Here is a 20423-nt window from a genome sequence, read left to right on the forward strand (position 1 = left end):
AGAAATCAACCAACAACAATTTTTTCGAGGTAGTATTGAGAATTTAATGAAATAATATGATATAAAATTAGAACTAACTAGAGTTCCCTAATCTAAAAAACTAAATAATAAAAAAACTTTAAATGAAAATGCTTGGTATTTTACGCCATATAATAAAAATTGTTACTATGTATAAATATATGAAATTATTTTTCAAACTGTAAAGCGATTTTTGTAGTTACTTAAAATATTCACATGTCTGTCAAGATAAATAATGTAAAACTTTTCAGTACAGGGGGAATGTTAGATATATACTATAACCACTGCAAGTGTGCCGGTTATAACCATAGATATTTAGTTGGTAGAAAATAACATTGAAAATTAAAAAAAATATATATAATCTAAGTTGAATTTATCACTTGAATATATGTTCAAATAATGCTGGGAAAAGGTTATGTTAATTGTTAATATCTCTAGAAGATAATATTATTCAATATTCTTCAAAGAAAACAAACTATACAGTTCAAAGCGTTAAATTTCCCACAAAAGCTTATAATTGAAAGTTGATTCAAGAACCTCCTTAGGTAATTATTTACTTTGTAAATAAATTCGTATGTACAAACATGAGACAAATAATTATTATTATTCAGGATACACAAAATTTTTATGTTGTATTTTTGATGGATTTCAGATGTGAAACCATATTTATTATCAGTATGGATGAAACAAAAAAAAAAATTATATTTAAAGTACATTTATAAAACTATTCATTTGGAAGAGGGATCACCGTTATTATCATAATACTTAATAAACAATGATCATATTGTTATGTAGTCTTGTATCGCACTATTGGAATTGTTCACTAACTCATTACGCTTTTGATAATCATCTTGACCACCATCGCACTCTGTATCGTCGTCAATAATAAGAAAACTGATTTCGTTTGAACGATTATCTTGCATTGATGAAATAGCACCTTTATAATTAGAATTAGCAGCACCTTCATAAAGACCTATCAACTCTTTAATATTTCGAGCATTTTTAATTGGTTCGATCGGTTCTGGAAGTTCGTCTTCTTCGTTTGAGGTTTCTTCAATAACAGGGAGGCTGAGTTTTAAAGGAGCTAGATCTATCAAGTCCATTGAAGGGAGACTCTCAACGTGAAGGTTGCCGAAATTATGGTACATTTTAGGGTGTACCAAGATACTTTTGTCTTGAAAGCCGTCGTCGTCTGAGTAATTTGAGGTTGAGCTTTCTGGTCGGCTGTCTAGTGGGTTCTTGTGGTGGGTGTTATCGCAGATGATGAGCAGGTGGTCGTTGCAAATTTCCTCCTTCATCTTGAGAAGGCAGCAGTCCTTGTTCTTATCGCAGAGTGCCTCGTGTATGCTGCTGTGCACCGGGATGAGCTGCATGTGGTCGCTGAGGGCGTGCGTGTCATTGTTGACGGATAGTTCATCATCGATGTACATGTCTTCTGTGCTACGTGCACTCTAAAAAGAAAAAAAACATCAGTTTTTAAATTTATTCAGAATGAATAAATATTAACTTGTTTATGAATAATTAGTATAATCAATCTGAAATTTAAAACTGAAACTGAGAAAAACAATAAGCACACATAATGCTGTTTGCTGCAAAAGGTTCCCTCATCATCATGAGGTGTAATTCAGTAATCCTACCATAAAAGTGCACCATTTGTTTCTGTGAAAAATAACAGGATAGTCTGAATCCTTGACTAATCAGTTCCAATTTTGAAAATTGCACATATGTATTTGAGTTCATTACGCACCGACAACTAACATTAGTACTTTTCATTAGCTGCTTATGCTATATGTGATTGCATGATGACAGGGTTTTACAATTAGGTGAAGACAATTGAACAGTCTAAACTTCGAACATACCAGATCATTCAACATCCGGTCATTTTTGACAATCAAAAGCCACCATGTGATATTGTTCAATTGTTCAAAGAATTTTATTTTTTTATTTATTATTCATTAAAGCCCTATCGGGCTTTTACAAAGGTAATTGACAATTTATGTATGTAAGTGTTAACATAATACATGGATAAAATAGCATTACTATATTATTAAAGAAAAAATAAAAATTAAATGCTAATACATACGAAGATTAACATCAAATCCAAATAATAACACCTGATATTGTAAATAAAGCAAAGTTTCAAATATAAAGTAAGTACATCATATATGCATACAATTATTCATGTTTGTTGCAAACCAGTAAGACTGAAAACAAGAAAATAATTTACTGATATGTGTTATAAAACAGATGATTAAAAAAAAGAAGAAAAATAACGTCCATTGTATCTATAGAGAAATAACGTCCGTTGTATCTATAGAAAAAAAAACTAAAATAATGGCAAATTGAGAAGAAAATAAATATATATGTACCGTTAAAGCAGAGAATGCCTGACACCTCTTTAACGCCTTATTGATGATATCATTTGGCTTTGTGTCGCCAAGAGACACACAGTCCTCCTCCTGATTGGAAGAGCTTCCATCATCACCTTCATCCAGCATCAGTTCTCCCACCTTCCCATCGCATTCGTAATACACCTTGGATTCCTCCGTTGCATCAACAAACTGATCAAATCTCTGCTTAAGCATGCTCTGGTTGTCTTTGGTGACAGTCAGATTCAACTGAGTTGCTCCCCAAACTTTGGATTGATCAATCGATCGATTGTCAAACATCCCACTCAATTCATTCATCAGGGTAATTTTTTCTTTTTCAAACATCTGATCAATGGTAAGTGGTGCAGCCATTTTAGAACCTATTGATTTTCTATTGTTACACTCAGAATTTCTATTAGTTTTTGTAGGTTTTTGTTCCGTTTGGCTAAAATCTTGAGTTCCCATTTGTTTTAAAATTAATTCGCACAGTTCTTCAAATGTTTCCGTGTTGGTAGATTGATCCGTCGACATGGTTTTGCATTGTTCAATTTGCGCTTTTGTTTTGTAGGGGGTACTGCAGCATTGAGGGTTACTTTCTTCTCTGGGTGGCGGCAAAGAGCTGTAGAAGAAACACAAAGAAACTTTAAGATATTTGAAAATGAGAGTTCAAGATGCTCAGAAGTAGTGAGACTATGGCATCCTTAATCTATTATTTATTTATGGCAGAGGGAAAAACGAAATGGTAGAGGAAAGTCATATAGTAAAACGGTACAATTTAATTATTATTATCATGCCGCAGAAATTAAGTAAGATATTACGAAAATAGTGTCAGACGGCGCACGGCGGGCAGCTCGGCATTTTACGCTGGCACACTAGGTTAGTATTAGGTAGTGGGAGCGTGGAATTCCATGGGCTTAAAATATCTGGGTTCCTTTTGGTTCGAAGGGAACCAACACTAAATTTTTTTAAATCAAATAAACCTTAAAATGTACTGAAACCAAAACAATTCTTTTTTTTTTGTTCGCCTATTCTTTTCATAATTTTTATTCTTTTTCTAACATATTTATAACCTTAAATATCTATTTTATTCCTAACCTGTAACCAAAATAAAGATTGTAAATGGAACTTAACTGGTTTATTTTATACTCAACATCTTAAATGCAAAATCAATTTACATTTTTCCTTAATATACTCAAATATGTTATTTTTGAACATTGAGAAATGTCAAGTAATACGATTTTCCAGAACTCATTCTCATATCTTACATGAATATAATTTAAATAATGTTAAATTAACACCAGTATCACAAATTCGTGACTTGGGAGTTATATTCGAATCAAACTTAACATTCACAGCGCATATAGATGATATAACTAATAAGGCTTTAAAGATTCTTGGCTTCCTTTGTAGAACCCTAACTGATTTTAAGTCATTGGATTGCATGAAAACACTCTACATTTCACTAGTTAGAAGCCAAGTGGAATATAATTCACCTATTTGGTCTCCTTTCTATAAAGTACACTCTAACAAATTAGAACGGGTTCAACACAAATTTCTTAGGTACTTAAATTTCAAGCTTAAAATTCCAATAGAAAACATTAATTATGTAAATTTGATGAATGGACTTAATTTAATTACGCTGTCTGACAGAAGAACCATTTCAGACCTAATTTTATTATACAGAGTCATGAACAACCTTATTGACAGCCCTGCCATCGTTGCTGCTATTAAACTCTATGTACCGACAAGAAATACTAGACAAAATACAACATTCTTTTGCGACACATATAAAACCAACTATCAGTCAAACTCACTTACCAATAGGATGCATGATTTGGGCAACAAGTTTGGTGGTATTATAGATATATTCCATGATTCCCTTTATAATCTTAAATTCAAATTAAACCAACACTTTGTGGAATCATACAAATTATTGTAATAGATTTAACGATTAGATATGTTATTGTAATGTTTTATATTATATTTTGTTCTTTGTTATTGTTAAATATTATGTTGTTTAAAATGTTTCTTTACGCCATATTCTTCAAAAACTACTTGTATATTTTTTTAAAATTCTTCACTTTTATAACTCTTAGTATAAATTCTAACTCGATAACTTATGTAAAACTTATTTATAATCTATGTAAAAGCCCCTATGGGCGTATAACAACAACAATAAACAACAAAAAAAGACAGTTTGAGAGCATGAAGGTTGTGGTTCGGCTTACAGGTGACTTAAAATTCATAGCAGGAATGAATTCGATTCTATAATCGAGTGATAGAGACTTAGGCAAGAGTGTAAAACATACCATTTTTCCTTTTCTTTTCTCCACAGAGAGTTTTCAAAGAATTCTGTTGGCTTGGCTTGCAAGTTGACTACCTTTTTAGTGATCGCCTTACGGACAGACAAAGCAGAATCCGCATATTGTCCAGCTGAAAATAAACACAACAAAAAGTAAGATTCCTTTACATGCAAATAAAAATGACACAATATTCATGTGAACTATAAAAAAAGAACGTCAAAAGAATCTAAACATAAAAAATACATTTACCATTTCTCGCTAAGCATCTCTGTGCTTTCTTAAATGGAGACTTATTCTTAAGAGTTGAAGGCAAAAATGGATCTACTCGATGTGATGCTGGCTTCACCGCATGTGGAGAACCCCTGAGAACAATTCATTACATGACAAGTTATTATTACAAAAGCAGATCTAAAAATCATAATTTCATTCACATATCACCTTTAATTTTTTTTATTTTTTATATAAAATATTATTTGGTAATATATACCACCTCACTGGGTGGTTAATTTAAAATATATGATTAAAGAATAACTTGGAAATGAGTCGTGGAGATGCAAAACACGTTCTGGAAATTTCTGCTGGTTTTGATACATTCACAAAAAATTAAGTAAATTGAAAATAAATAAAATATTAATATTTTTCGATCAATATCAAAAGAATACTACACATATAATTATTGGTGACCGGATAAATCATCGAAATGATAATTCATCACATCTTTAAAAAGTTATACAGTCATGGAAAGTGATGAAACAAAAACTTTATTAACTGGGTTAAGTAGGTTAGGTTAGGTTAAAAAAAAAAATTTTTTCATCGTTTTTAATGACTTTTTAAAAGTGTGTTGAATAGTCACTGTGTTGAGTTAGCATGGAACCATAATTATTATGATAATTAGCATAAAAAGTTATTCCTTTTATATTTAAGGTGTTCCAGAAGTTGTCTCCAGATTTCCGAAATACTCCATAGCGGGTTTTGCAACTCCACAACTCAAAAGAGAGATGAATTCAAATAAAACACTGTCTAAATTCGGTTACTAGGAAATTTTCCAAAGAGAAGGTTTCATTAAAATTTGATTCAACATAAACGCAAATGAAGATTTAAATGACCTCGATAACTTTCATTGGCATTCGCACGGTTTAAAAACTATACACCAAAATATAAGAAGTATTTCCAACATTAAACCTTGAAGTAAAAACACTTTATTTAAAAACAAGACTAGCCCAGTAGGTAGAAACCAGCTACTGCAGATTTACTTTGCAGGCGGCTCTTTGTTTGTTTTGGCAGAAATAATATATGTAATGACCGTACATATTTACATGCAAAGCTTCCAAAAAAATAGTATTCTTACAAGATGAACAAGAGACTACACCAGATATAAACACCTGGGATTCGTTAACTTTCAGGCTTAGCACTCATAATATTGATGTTGATCCCTTCTCAATTTCATACGAGGTATGTAAAAGGAATATAAAGAGAAACATAGTTGAATAGAAAATTCTATTTTGTATGTTTGAATGATGAATCATTTTACGCTGAATACGTTATGTGAAAATATGTACTCTTTTTTCTTTTAGGTGGAAGTTTGTCAATCGTTCAAGATTGAGATGCTGATTGAAGGCTGTAGATTGGTTAATGTCGATATGTTTCTAAAAAAACTATTTAGTCAATATTGAGAAAACTTTGGATGTAGTCTAAGAAATTTGGAAATAGTAAGCGAAAAAATAAACTGGTCTTATATCTAACTTTACAATTAACTGCAATTTTTGCAATTATCAAAGCTTTCTTTCGACTGATGATGATTGTACATCTTTGGATGTTAATAGAGGTGCGGTGTCTGGGATTATGGCAATTGGTGGGGGACAGTACCAGTTGGAGGAGTTTTTAGCAGCAGCAGACATATATAAGCCAAATATGCTACCAGAAAGTTTCCAGAGGAGCAGATAAGAATTTCTTCTGAATTTAAGCGAAAATCTTATAAATCCAAAAAGAAACCTATAGGAATACGTTGACGGCATCTTTATTCGGAACTGTAGTCAAAAGAAGGGTATATATTTACTGCGGACCGCTAGTGAAAAACTTGTTACACCCAAAAAGTCTGTTAAATGTAGCAGCTATTCGACATGGAATCGTCAATAAAAAGGTGGCTCTTCAACAACTGTGCGTTCAAGAACATGTGACAATTAGTCCTTGTGGACAGTACATTGATATGGAGTACCCGTTTTTCGGCACTTCGGCGGACGGCGTTACCGAGGATATGGTTGTAGAAGTAAAATGTCAATAACAGCATTTAAAATGGGATTAGACGAAGCTATACGTACAAGAAAAGTAACTTTTTGGAAATCAATGAAAGGCCAGCTAGCCATCAATAAACAACACTCGTGGTATAACCAAATACAAGGACAACTCCGTGTCACAGAAAAAGAAAAGTGTTTGTTCGGCCTTTGGACTGGAAAAGAAAATACTATGAAAGTAGAATACATCAGAAAGGACGATGCATTTTGGAAACAATGTAAGGAAACAAAGTTGATAACATTTTACATGGATTGTTTACTACCTGAACTCCTTGATTCCCGTTTAATGCGAAATATGCCAATTAAAGAACCTCAGTTTATAGTTGAAGCTATGCAATTGCGCCAACTTCGAAAAAGTAGGATAAATACCAAGACATGTAAATTGACTTCCGCTACAAAACAAAAGCAAAGTCAACCAAATGATTCTGAAAAGCTATATGTCAACGCAGAACATTTGATCTTTCCAAACTAAGCAGAAGCAGCACTGTCTACTGGTACTGTACATAACGTAGAAGATTTACAAGCTTTGCCTATTAGTCTATATTATAACAATCGTGGATTTTAATTATTATTATTAGAAGTTTTTAGGCAGAAATCTGCTAAAACTGCAAAGATGAACAATAAATGTTTATCTAGTTGTTTTATGTACATTATTGTATTTTACACAAATTTTGCTACTTTCTCATTGGAAGGGATCGACATTCTCATCCACATATTTTTTTTCCTTAGTAAGGAACTCCACGGAAAAATATTAAAACAAATAGATCAACAATAGTTGATTCTCAATATGTATATAAGTTTGTATGTAAATCATTATTAAAAATGAATAAAACATTACCTCATTAAAGGTATTGACGAAACTTAAAAACATATTATATTACAAATAAATTATAAAGGTTATCATCACCTCCCTTTTTTTCATTTAATATGAAAATAATAAATAAATAAATCACAAACTTTGACAAATCTATCGCAAACATGGACAACTTTGGAGTTGACTTTTTATTATTTGAAAGTGTATGTGGAAACTTTTGTATGAAAATACAAAGCACGGTGTTTCCTGTGTTAAATACTGCTTACTGCTAAATACTGCTTTAATCGCATGTATCTTACCGTAGTACGAAAGGCTATAGGAAGACATTTATTTATCGGTTTAAGTTTGAGCTGTAAAGTACACAAAAATAGTAGAGGGATTGAAAAAATGGAAAAATTCAATCTATTGCGGAAATAGCTTTATTTTTACATACTGGTCTCATTCAATAGCAATGGTGACGAGATGACATTTTACAATATGTCAATTGAGAGAGATTTATTTAATTAATAAAAAAACGTATCGGTAGTGAGTAATAACAGTTATTTAGTAACTAAGTTTACTCTGTAGAAAATAGAAGTAAGCTCTTTGTAACTTGTGACGAAACTTTGGTAAATTTGGTGCGTTTGGAGTTGAACCCAGGACCCTCGCCTTGCCGGGGCACCGCTCTACCAACTGAGCTAATGGAACACAAGGTAAGAGTCCTGGGTTCAAGTCCTAGATGTGACCGTATCTTTTTCTGTTTCAAATTATCGTTTAGGTATTGCTAATATTGTCTACAATAATTAAATATTACAATTTGAGGTTATACTCATTAACCTTTCCGTGAGTATGGACGCTAATGAACGACGGTACACACTTTCGCCAAAGGAGTATGGACGGCTATGGACGACAGGAGTCGCATATTCATATTCGATGCATATTTTGTAAATATGCATCGTATTGCCATCTAAGGGCATATTCCTGTAACTTTACGCCAATTTTAAACATTTTACATCATTATCGACAGAGATATCGGCTGTTATTTATTTAGCATACTATCATAAAATTTAATAAAAAAATATATTTTTTATTTATGTAAAAAAAACCCACTCCCCAGAGCACGGCCAGCATTACGTAACTTACTCCCGGAAAGGTTAAGTTATTCCAAAATTTATTTTTATTTTTTTTTATTTACTAAAAGACCATGTCCAATTTAGTGCACCCTGCATATTGTATGCATTGGGGAGTTGCAAAACTAGCTCTGAAATTTTTCAGAAATCTGGAGATGGTCACGAAAAACTGTTTGGAACACCTTGAATATAAAAAAAGTACCTATACCTGTTACGGTAAATATCAAAATAATACATAATTCTTTTGATATTTAGCAAAAAAACATTAATTTTATACTTATTTTTTATTTACTTCCAAGTACTTTAGTGAAAGTATCAAAACCAGCTGAACTTTCCGCAGCGGGTTTTGTATCTCCTTGATTCATATCACACCATCTCATAATCATAAAACAATTACCTATAGTTATCCGGTAGAGACAGTGATCTATTCTGCTTCAGTTTGGACTCCTGAATCCACCTTTCGTGGATGGCCACCAGAGGCTTGATGGAAACTCCCGTGACTTGGCTGTCCTCACTCCGGGTCTTGCTGGGAGGCCGGCTGCTCCAGGATTGGCTGCGGGAGCGAAACTTGTCTCCGGACTCCAGGTTCATCAGCTTGTGGCCAGGAATCGAGGCCCTACAAACAAGACAGATTTTGGGAGGAATGCAGATCACGCCAAACTCTGGGAATTGAATAAAAATGCACTTTCTAGATGAGAAAAGTGTGTAGAAATTCATTAAAAAAAGAATTAAGGCGCGGAAGAATAAATTGAGGGAGATACAGCCGATCAAAGTTTAATAAATTGCACTTCGCGATCTGATATTATTACCACATTATGACAGTCCGCCGCCATATTTTGTCACGAAAATCAAATTAACAACTATGTATTTACTTTTGAAATTTCAGCAGTGCCATCCAAGAAATAAAAAGTGTTGCCATATAATAATATCAATGCATGGAAAATTCTGAAAATTAAATATCATTTGCCAGATTGGTAGTTTATTATTTAAAATCTTGTAAATACTTAATTTATGTATAAATATAACCTAACCTAACTGTGATTTTCCATAACAAAAAATGACCCTTTAATAACGCCCACTCGCGTCCCCTTTGGAGTTTTATCCCAGTTTTCAAGTAGTTTGTGGGCTACGCTAGGTTTGTATAGACGGTTTGTGATTTAATACTAATACCTTTTTTCCATGTTATTTCCTGTTACACAAAATTGCCCCTTTAATAACGCCCACTCGCGTCCCCTTTAGAGTTATATCCCAGTTTTCAAGTAGTTTGTGGGCTACGCTAGGTTTGTATAGACTGGTTTGTGATTTAATTCTAATACCTTTTTCCCATGTTCTTCTGCCTACTCTAACCCAAACTAAAAACCTAACCTATTTTGTAAAAAAATATTATTATTATATGGCAACACTTTTCTTTTTTTGGTTGGCACTACTGAAATTTCAAAAGTAAATACATAGTTGTTAATTTGATTTTCAAGTCATAATTGATAAATAAAACATGGTTTATATGTATCGCGTACGAAGTTTCAAAACCCTATAACTCAGTTAATAGTGCCGACCCCCACCTAATTCTTTCGGATTCGGATTCCCCAGCCCTAAATTAGTCTAAATCAAGTTCAATTTCGGTTATACTCCCATAAACCGAATTTTACCCTCAGATCGCGAAGTGCAATTTTATTAAACTTTGATCGGCTGTATCTCCCTCAATTTATTCTTCCGCGCCTTAATTCTTTTTTTAATGAATTTCTACACACTTTTCTCATCTAGAAAGTGCATTTTTATTCAATTCCCAGAGTTTGGCGTGATCTGCATTTCACCCCAGATTTTAAATACATCGCTGTTGAAGTGGTCAGTGGATGCACAGAAAAATATAATTATACATCATTCGGTAATATACCTAAGTCTCTGTAAGTGCATTTCAGTAATTTTTTCAAATAATATGTTTGAAAAACATAGCATTTGTATTGTTTTTGTACATAAAAAGTATTAAAACGGGAGATAAATAGATAAAAGAAAAATAACAAATATTATAAATAAATAATAATCCAAAATGTCAATTTGACAGATACAATAAATATTTAAAAAAAAGGAATATTTTCAAAGTTAAAATAAGGGAAAAATAAGTGAGTAGGCATTAAAAAAAAAAAAAAATTCTATTATATCTCCTTCCTTTGTTACTGAGACTTATACAATATAATATATATATCAGTTATCAATATATATTATAAAAGTAAGTGTACAAAGTGCGTGACGCTAAAACTCAGAAACAAGTCCGGTATGGTGGATATGGTGTGGTAGCCCTCTATCCCCCATCCATGAAGAAGGTTCCTGTTTTTACCTGAAAGGCGTGCTTTTGAAGATATTAGGGCTGGAAGTTTCACGCTCTAGAAATTTCTAGAACAGTCCAGAACATTCAAGAGTATTCGAGGGCATTCCACAACTTTCCAAAACATCCCGGAACATTCTGGAATGTTGTGGAAAGTTCGGGAACATCCCAGATCGTAATGAACTAAAAACGGGATTACAGGTCGTTTCCTGATAAACTTTTAATCATGACAATACATACATTGGTATCTCTAAATCAGAGGTTCCCAAACTTTTTTGCCCCGTAGACCACTTGACAATTTTTTTTTCCGTAGACCCCCTGCCTGCCGAATATTGAATTTTCCTAAAACTATTAACGTCCCATGTGATAATCATTTATTTTTTAGTAAAAATATTCCCTTCCCTTGCCTGCCCAACAACCGGGTGGCGGTATAGTTGCTCTGTCTTTACATTGTGCAGACAGGGGCACCCTTGTGAGGTATTACACCAAATGAAAATGAAGCAGGAAAAGCATTGGGAATTTTCTTTCTGTAGCTAGCCCTACAGAACTGCCCCTTAAGTTCTTTGTCAGTGCTTATTCCGGTAAGTTCTTCTTGTCACATGATATCCGATTCTTCAACGTTGCATGTCCATAGTCAATATGTCCTCAGACTTAGGACAGGTTGTTTCGGAAAATTTGAACAATTCATCAAATTTCAACGTTCATTTCCGGGTTCTGTGAAAGTCCTATTCAAGTTCTGTTATTATATCATTATAAGCTAGTTGCTTGACAAAACTGAAATAAAAACAGAACTTGAAAAAATATTTCACAGAACTTGAAAATGAACTTTGAAATTTGATGAATTGTTCAAATTCTCCGAAACAACCCGTCCTTAGTTTTGAAGTCTGTGTGAAGTGCATTTAAATGTTGAACGTCATTATTACCCCGGAAGTTTTTGAAAAACAAATTGGGGAACTAGGAAAATTCGCGGCTTCCAATGTGCAATGTTTTGCTTGAATATATTAATTCTGACGAGAAAAGGAACATAGCTCTATTTATATACCTCAATTAACAACTTTACGAAATATAAAAATACAAATATCAAATAAGTAATTTCTCAGTCTATTATATTTGTGTTAGCTCTATTGTGTCATTTACGGAACTCCTTAATGTTGACTTGAGGTAAATGGGGGTCCGCTCGTATTTACCCCCATTTGAATCTCGTGGACCCCCGAATTTTTTTCTGGCTGACATAGACCCCCAGCATGCCGATATCGACCCCTGGGGGTCCATATAGACCACTTTGGGAACCTCTGCTCTAAATGGTAAAAAAAACAAAGTCACTATCGGTCTGTCTGTTAGTGCGCTTACTTCTTCTAAACTATGCAACGTAGATTGATAGGGTTTTCACTATCATTTAGAGGATTTCTTCCGAAAGGTTTATATATATAATACAAGGATATTATATTTATTGAAAGTAGAGAAAAGTCAAGCAACGCCGGGTACACGTCAGCTGGTAAATAAATAAAACTAATGTTACCTGAGGAAAGAATTTCTATCTGTGAACACAGATCCAGATGCGCCACACACCGTCACGTTTCTGACATTCTCTGCAGAAGCTCTGCTTGCCACACTATCATCAATGACTTTTGATTCACTGGACAGCATGCTATTCTTTGTACTGCTTTCATCAGCACCCAAATGCGATTGAGTCTTCCGGCCATCCGACAGATCAACAGACTTCACAGTACCGTGAAAGTCAGTGGGACTTTTAATAACAGCTGTTTCGTTGTATCCCAAATCATCATCATCCTCACCAGAAAGCCAAGCAAATTTCCGAATCTTTGTGTTTCTAGCAATGGGGGTCGTCGGCAAGCTAGTGTTTGTAACGTCAAAGTTGTATTTTGATTTCTTTCCATCCCTCTGTCCTGCGCTATTTGTCAAAGAAGCCATATTCTCAAGTTTTCCAACTGGCGGGCTTTGGATGTGCAGCGGTGTGTAAGATTTAGGCACAAAGTTTGAGTTTAATCGCAGGATTTTCTCTTGCAGGCTGCTTTCTGGGATATTGCTGAAAGAATCATCGTTGAATGTGAGCTTTGACCGCCTCGGAGTTTTATTCCCGTTGTGTATGCGAGAAGTAAATCTCCTCAAATCTGGAGTTAGCAGACTGCAATATTCTGTAGAGTCAGTTCTGTGCATCGTCATGTTGCGGGAAGCATCTTCATCGGCATAATCTGATTCTAATAAATTTTCTTTGGAAGTTCCGCCTTCGGAAAGGTTGATGCAGACAGACTTTGATTCCGAAGTATTGATTGTGTGATGTTCCGGATAGAATTGAATGCTCGAATTGTTATTTCTATCATCCATATTATCAATATCGGTGACCTGAATCTTTGAATTAATATGCTCTCTTTCTTCATCGACAGGTGAAAGCTGTTCTATGTCACGCTGAGCAAATTGCGTTGAACTGTCGGCAAACTGCGTGGGAGGGTTTACACTAATCGGTGACATGTTATCAGTGTTGGAAGAGTTTCTAATAGCACTGTTGTCCATGACATTTAAAATTCTCTGCAATAAGAACACTAAATCAGTGAAACTCTCTTACTAAATGGGATTAAATAATAAAAAAAACATTAACACAAAATTTATTTACCTTTGCGATAACAAACTTTTCCAAAAGAGATGAAATAGAAACCCTTCGCTTGGAATTGATGGACAGTCCTTGGTTTAATATATCAAAGATAACTACAGGATATTTGTCCTGCGTTAGTCTAATACCCGTCTGCCAGAGGAGATAGAGATCACTCAGATTTCTGTATGTGAGGCTTTTCCATGGAATGGCACCTGAAATAAATAAAATAAACATTTCAAGTTCTTCTGAAAAGGGAGAAAGTTGGTATATGGTGCGCGATTCAAACTAAACTACAAAAGTGGTAGTCGATCACCCACAGCCACGGGGCTATCAATTATCTTATTAGACTGTTTTATATAATACTATTCTGTATTATTGTAATGTGTGGACCACAGAAGTCTGCTCACAAAAGTAAAGTTCGCAAAAGTAAGGCAACTGTTTGCAGTGCAGTCAGTCCACTGTAGGACTTTTCTGCGCAGGACATGAATGTTCCTTTTTAACAAAACGGCCTAGCAGAGCGACGCAAATAACACATTGGGTTGTTTCATAGAATTTGAACAATTCATCAAATTTAAACATTCATTTGCGAGTTCTGTGAATGTCCTATTCAAGTTATGTTATTACATCATTATAGGCCAGTTACCTGACAACCTGTTCTAACTAAATACTGTAACAAAATATTCAAACTTTTATTTTTATCCCAATTTGGTATTTATAGTTTTTTATGCAGCCAGCAATTTACGTAACCATTGTAAAAAGGACTAGTAGACTAAGAATTATTAAGACAAAGCAGATTTTATTTTCGAGGACTAAATAGTGATTACAATGCGAGTAGCTTGTGAACTGTCAAGATTCATTTATTAACACATTCTTTGCGGGAAACGAGAAAACTCGTCATACGCCTTTTTACAGTAAGATGCGGGAGACGAGTTTACTCGTTTTGTTGCGCAAAGCGGTAAGGAGCGGGAAACTTGTAAACTTGGGGTACTAAATGGGTGCGGGGTCATGTGTTTTCTATTGTCGGCGGTACCCGATCTATCTTCCTGTCAATACAATGAGTTTGAAACACAACAAAAAAATAAAAATAATAAAATCGTTGTCGTGTATGTTCCGCTCACAAACTACGCAGTGAAACGCGGTACATGTGCAAGTTTTGCAATGTGCCCCTGCATAAAGTAAAGTGCTTCGAATACTATCACACATTGAAGCACTATTAGGTTATATGGTTTTTTTTTTATATGTATTGAAAATTTCTAAATAATCTTGTAATTTTGTATGAATAAATTTCGATATGTTATTTCGATTGTGAAATACTGTTTTTTCTATGATTCCCAAGAAAGTAGAAAGTTTTTGTTCATAAAAAAAGGAATTACACATACATTGCTAAGTAAATAAATAGAGACATCTTTTTAAAGTAAAACACTGAAAGTTTCATCGAAAAATATCAAATAGATCATAAGATATGAATATTTTGCGGAAAGTCTAATTTTGGCGCTAAAATTAAAAAAAAACACCCGCTCTTCGCCCCCAATTTGGCGGTAAAATGCCCGACCATATAGTGTTAACAAATCATGAAAAGGGATACAGTCACGCTGTCTCCCTACTCCGCGTACTTGGTATGTTCCCCTTTCCCTGATGGGCTGGTCTACCAATTTGGATGTCTATGGTTATAAAGCGTATTTATTCAAAAATATATTTAAATATGGACACAGTAAATTAGATATATAGTACCATTGCAGCATTCCCAAAGCACCATACAAAGTGAGTAGACGTCAGAGGTCTTGGTTGGGAACACTTGGCCATCAACATCGTCAAACAGTTCAGGGGCTTGCCAACTGAAAAAAAAACAAAAGGTATGAAAACAATATATACATTATGCATTCTTACTCCATAATAAATAATCAGCAAATTATAAAAAATAATTGCATTTTTTTGAAAGAGACAAAATTCCCGGGTTACGAATAATCTGACAATATTTGAAAATCTCCTACTACCACCACAGTAAGCCGAAAATGTTGCTTGTGTTGTGATGGAGGACTTAGCCAGCCGAGGAATTGAACACACTATGTCTGGGTGGGACCCAAACGTGATGTCAATTCAGCCACCGAACGGTCATTGTTTTGAAGTACAAAATATTATTTGTATTTTATTGTTAGAAAATCATAAATACACAGTAAGAACGTCACGACAGACAAAGGAAACTCCTAGAATGGAATTTAACATTGAAAAGAAACGTAATTTTCACTTACTTGTATTTAGCTAGAAGTTCTCTCTCTGAGATTGATTGTGAAGAACATTCTTGCGAACGAGAACTTAACAAAGGTTCTTCATCAGATTGGAAACCGGCCCTTGCATGAACTATAATGGTGGAAAAAAATATTTAGTAGACATTAGAAAAATGGGTCATGGTCCCATGCGGGCAGCAATGGTAGAAATACACATTTCAGGACAGATGAATGATGAACGAGGGTATTGTTTATTCAAAGTCAGTGCAAAAAGAACAGTCTTTGGGTTCAAAATTCCTAATACGCTAGAAAATGGCATCAACATGAAAACTTTGTATGATCATGTGATCAAATTGAAAGAATACAAGTTGATAGGTCAACAAAATGTATGAGAAAGTGTGTCTAAATGTATGAATGTGAATGGTAGTGAATGTACAATAGAAGTGTATAACTGCTGTGTTTCCAGTCTTTACCACATTACCTTTTGAGATTGTAACTTTTATGGTAGTATGAATAATAACAGTTTATAATCTATCTACAAGATTAATTATTACTACTTTACGTGACGTGCCGTCTCACGCACATAGACTGCAAACAGGGGCTTAATTTTACACAAATATGGCATAAAAAAGGACAGTTGTACGTATACGGACAGCTCTTTTGTAGTTTTGTATTGATAAGGGTGGTTGGAATATTATTTTATTATTTGATATTATTGATGGGGTCCACTGCACGCCTTTTATTTCCCGCTTCAGCAATGAAATTTCCAGAAGTCGGCGGGAAAGGACAGCGGCAGGCGGCAGGCGGCAGGTCTGTAGTCGAGGAGATCCGATGTGAGAGAGTTGAAATGTCAAAGCATGCTGTTTTTAGTTATCATGCTATTCCAAATTGTAGGCCAGTGGTGAAGCCATCAGCGCATAGGTTTCTCAGTGGTCAAATCTCTTGTACGCCATGGTGTATATCTGGGGTCCCGTGTAGTACCATTATTTATTTTATTACAAAATTGTTACAGGGTAATATTTATAAGCTAGGCACATTAAAACTGGGGTCTCGAGATGTTGAAAAACCCAAATAGTTTAACAGGCTACACAAATAAAATACAAATTTAATGCATCGATAATAAATACAATAATGAAAAAATCACGGCTGAATTCTTTTTTATTTGAGTTTATTCAGGAAACATACAATATACTCGTGAATTAATTTTACATTTAATATGTTGAATATTAAATAAACCAGTTATGTTCCATTTACAATTTTTTTTTTATGGTTACAGATTAGGAAGGGAGTAGATATTAAAAGTTTTAAGTAAAAAATAAATTAAAAGAATATACCATCAACAAAGAAATAATTGTTTTGATTTGAGTACAATGCAAGGTTAATTTGATTTGAAATGTTTTAAGGGTTCAGTGGAAAATATCAATATCTCTTAGGGTATTGTTAGATTTGCAAATATGTCCGAGTAAATAGTTTTGTCTGCCTTTGCGATTTGAAATGTTGTATATATAAAATAAGGTATTCAATCTGGTATTGGTTCAGGGCAACGAAATGCAATGCTTTCTAATAGAGCTGGCGAGTCAATAAGGGAGTTCACCATCTTATACAGAAACAGTATGTAATTTTTTTTTCTGTTTGAAAAGAGGGTTACACTGATGATTTTCAATACTATAAGATAGGTGATTCAAAATTTTTTGAATAGTTTTCAATTTTGTATTCAAGTATGGATGATTTATTGCGTTACATTTATTTATAATAGAAATAATTGATTTTCTATGCAATATTCATTAACACCTTCTTGTACAATCATCTATTGAGTCCATTGATGTATTATACTAGATTAGCCCTGTCTAGCTAAATTCATTTTTAAAATGACCCCACATAGCGTACGTCACAAATATGGAGATGAACTTAACAACCCAACTCTGTTTATACTCCTTGTACAAGCGTTCAAACTCGTAAGCGAAACCACGGAGAATTTGTTGTCAGAGGTGTTGTAATATGGACATAAAGCCAAAGAGAAACTAACACTTACAGCAAATTTTATGTGCTGAATAAGGGCTGAATCAGGAAAGAATTGATAAATAACACAAAATGATTTTAATTTAATTTATTTTTGTTTTGAATTCTATACAGGTCCTATAGAACCAAAAAGGTTTACATTTTTATTATTGAGCATAGGTTTTTTTTTTAAATTTACCATAGTATTTATATAGAATGGTATATAATTATTGAAGAAAGCAATCACTTGTGACTTGACATCATTTAATTTAATTTGGTTTTATGCCCAGTCGGGCTTTTGCATGCATTTTAAAACAGAATATATCTAGTAAGCTATCGAAAATATACAAAATAATTAAAGCTGATAAATATAAAATAATATTAGTAAATCATTTAACAGTAACATAAAATTATAGAGACTAGAACAACACTACGTATTATTTAATAATTACACTACTATCATTTTGTATTTAATAATTACACTACTATTCAACCACTTTGTTAGAATTAAGACATTGTGTCAATTAGTTTTGGTCAGCTAGTTTCTCAACCTTCTTCAAGATAGCATTATTAAAAACTAACCTAAGTACTAAACGATTTTACATTAAATATAATGTAAAATTAACATAAAGAGAGAGATAAATCATAAAATGTTGCGTGTTCACAAGCGAGCTGAACCACGACTTATGGGAAAGGAACGAAGCAACCTAATCTAGTATAGCGCCCTTCGTGGCAGCAGGACGCGTCCCAACGCGTCCTCCAACCACTTTGTGTTTTTTTTGTATTTTCAAGGGAAATGAGGCAACATCCCTTAAATTATCATTTCCCTTATTTTTAGAATCAATCAAATAACATTTTAACTTAAATAAAAATAAACTTAACAACCAGTTATTAGAACTTTATAATATGTGATTTGAGTGCAGTGTTTTAAAAGTGAATATTCGGAAATTTTGCCCAAAAATATTCGATATTCGAAACGAACGTCGATCGGTAAATGCACCCCAGATGTTTTCAACGGAATTCTTGGAAACTCTGAAGGCAAGTGTTTTGCTAAGCCCAGGGTAATTTATTATCCCGTCGCTTTTTATTGCAGGCAGAATGCACCACTTTAACAATCACCAGGAACAGGATTACATGGAGATGAATGATGAACTCGCCGAACGTCACAGCAGTGCTGCCAGGGTCTCTTATCTATCTGAGGTGTCAGCGCTTTATTAGCAGCAGACACACACCTGGACGGATGACGAACCTCTTGCTGGCACTATTGGTGGATGCGGTGGACTCTCTCGCTGCAGCAGCTGGTCCAGTTTCTTCACCACCAAAGATTCTTGCTGCAGAGTCTCCATTTTCTATCTTCGTCGAACGTCACAGCGATGCTGTCAAGGTCTGGTATCTGTGAGAGGATATTGTGTCAGCGCTTTGTTAGCAGCAGACACATACCTGGACGGATGACGAACCTCATGCTGGCACTGTTGGTGGACGCGGTGGACTCTTTCGCTGCAGCAGCTGGACCAGTTTCCTCACCACCTAGGATTCTTGCTGCAGAGTCTCCATCTTCTATCTTCGTGTCACCTGTTTCTGTACTTCATTTTACTTAACTTAAATTCAGTTTATTTTTGTAATATTTATATTTTTTGTAATACCTGCATCAACTGTAAAGCGCCCCTGAGGTGATATCTCACAAAAGCGGCGCTATACAAATTGTCCAATAAATAAATAAAGAAATAAATGTCTTCGTTCCTTTCCCATAATTCGTAGTTCGGCTCGCATTCCGGTTCGCAAATGAATAAGCAACAATGATGAGGACAGAGCTTCAGAGAGCGTATGGGTAAGGGGTAAGGGGGGTGGAGATTACATAATTACAACATATTTATACTTATTTATTTAAAGGATTTAATAGGATTTTACGTATTATTTACGGCATTCACACACATCGGTTGTTGCAATTCTGATAGAGGAATAACCGGCTTTTCAATCACAAAAGAAGTTTCAGCAGGATCGAGAACCAGTCCTGTTCGAGAAGAAACAATGACAGTATCTTTATTCGCAGGACCTGTGGCCATGGTGGACAGCGACTGTCCAATATCAGCCTGAAAATAACGACATTATCAATTAAAACATGATCAATACATAATAAACTTTCTTAAGTTTTCAGACAAAAATCAAACAACATAATTACCGGAAAAACAGGCAAAGCTTTGCAGTCTATACGTCGGAGGCCGCTTGCAGTTATTAGAGCAAACGCGGTTTCCTGCTGATGGTACCCAGTTATTGTCACATAGTTGAATCCGGATTGATCAATAATTATCACGCATTGGTTGCGATATATTTGTATGCTCCCCACGTGATAATAATTAACATGAAT

The 20423-nt window shown here is 34.2% G+C and overlaps 1 protein-coding gene across 1 annotated transcript in view; it reads right to left on the minus strand.

Moving 5' to 3' along the window:
* Window positions 1-427: 427 nt before the first annotated feature.
* LOC149425774 (uncharacterized) overlaps window positions 428-20423 on the minus strand; it is a 124471-nt gene continuing 104475 nt past the window's right edge. The window contains exons 6-14 of the mRNA XM_089644824.1: window positions 16085-16193; window positions 15567-15670; window positions 13857-14047; window positions 12744-13771; window positions 9302-9520; window positions 4940-5052; window positions 4697-4820; window positions 2388-3006; window positions 428-1469 (exon numbers count right to left, since the gene is read on the minus strand). Of these exons, the coding sequence (XP_089500950.1) occupies window positions 798-1469; window positions 2388-3006; window positions 4697-4820; window positions 4940-5052; window positions 9302-9520; window positions 12744-13771; window positions 13857-14047; window positions 15567-15670; window positions 16085-16193 (3179 nt within the window). The 3' untranslated portion in view covers window positions 428-797. The remainder of the gene's footprint in view (window positions 1470-2387; window positions 3007-4696; window positions 4821-4939; window positions 5053-9301; window positions 9521-12743; window positions 13772-13856; window positions 14048-15566; window positions 15671-16084; window positions 16194-20423) is intronic.

The sequence above is a fragment of the Hesperophylax consimilis genome, chromosome 2 (assembly GCF_061612785.1).
Source record: "Hesperophylax consimilis isolate HC1 chromosome 2, BYU_Hcon_1.0, whole genome shotgun sequence".
In the NCBI taxonomy this organism is placed as follows: Eukaryota; Metazoa; Arthropoda; class Insecta; order Trichoptera; family Limnephilidae; genus Hesperophylax; species Hesperophylax consimilis.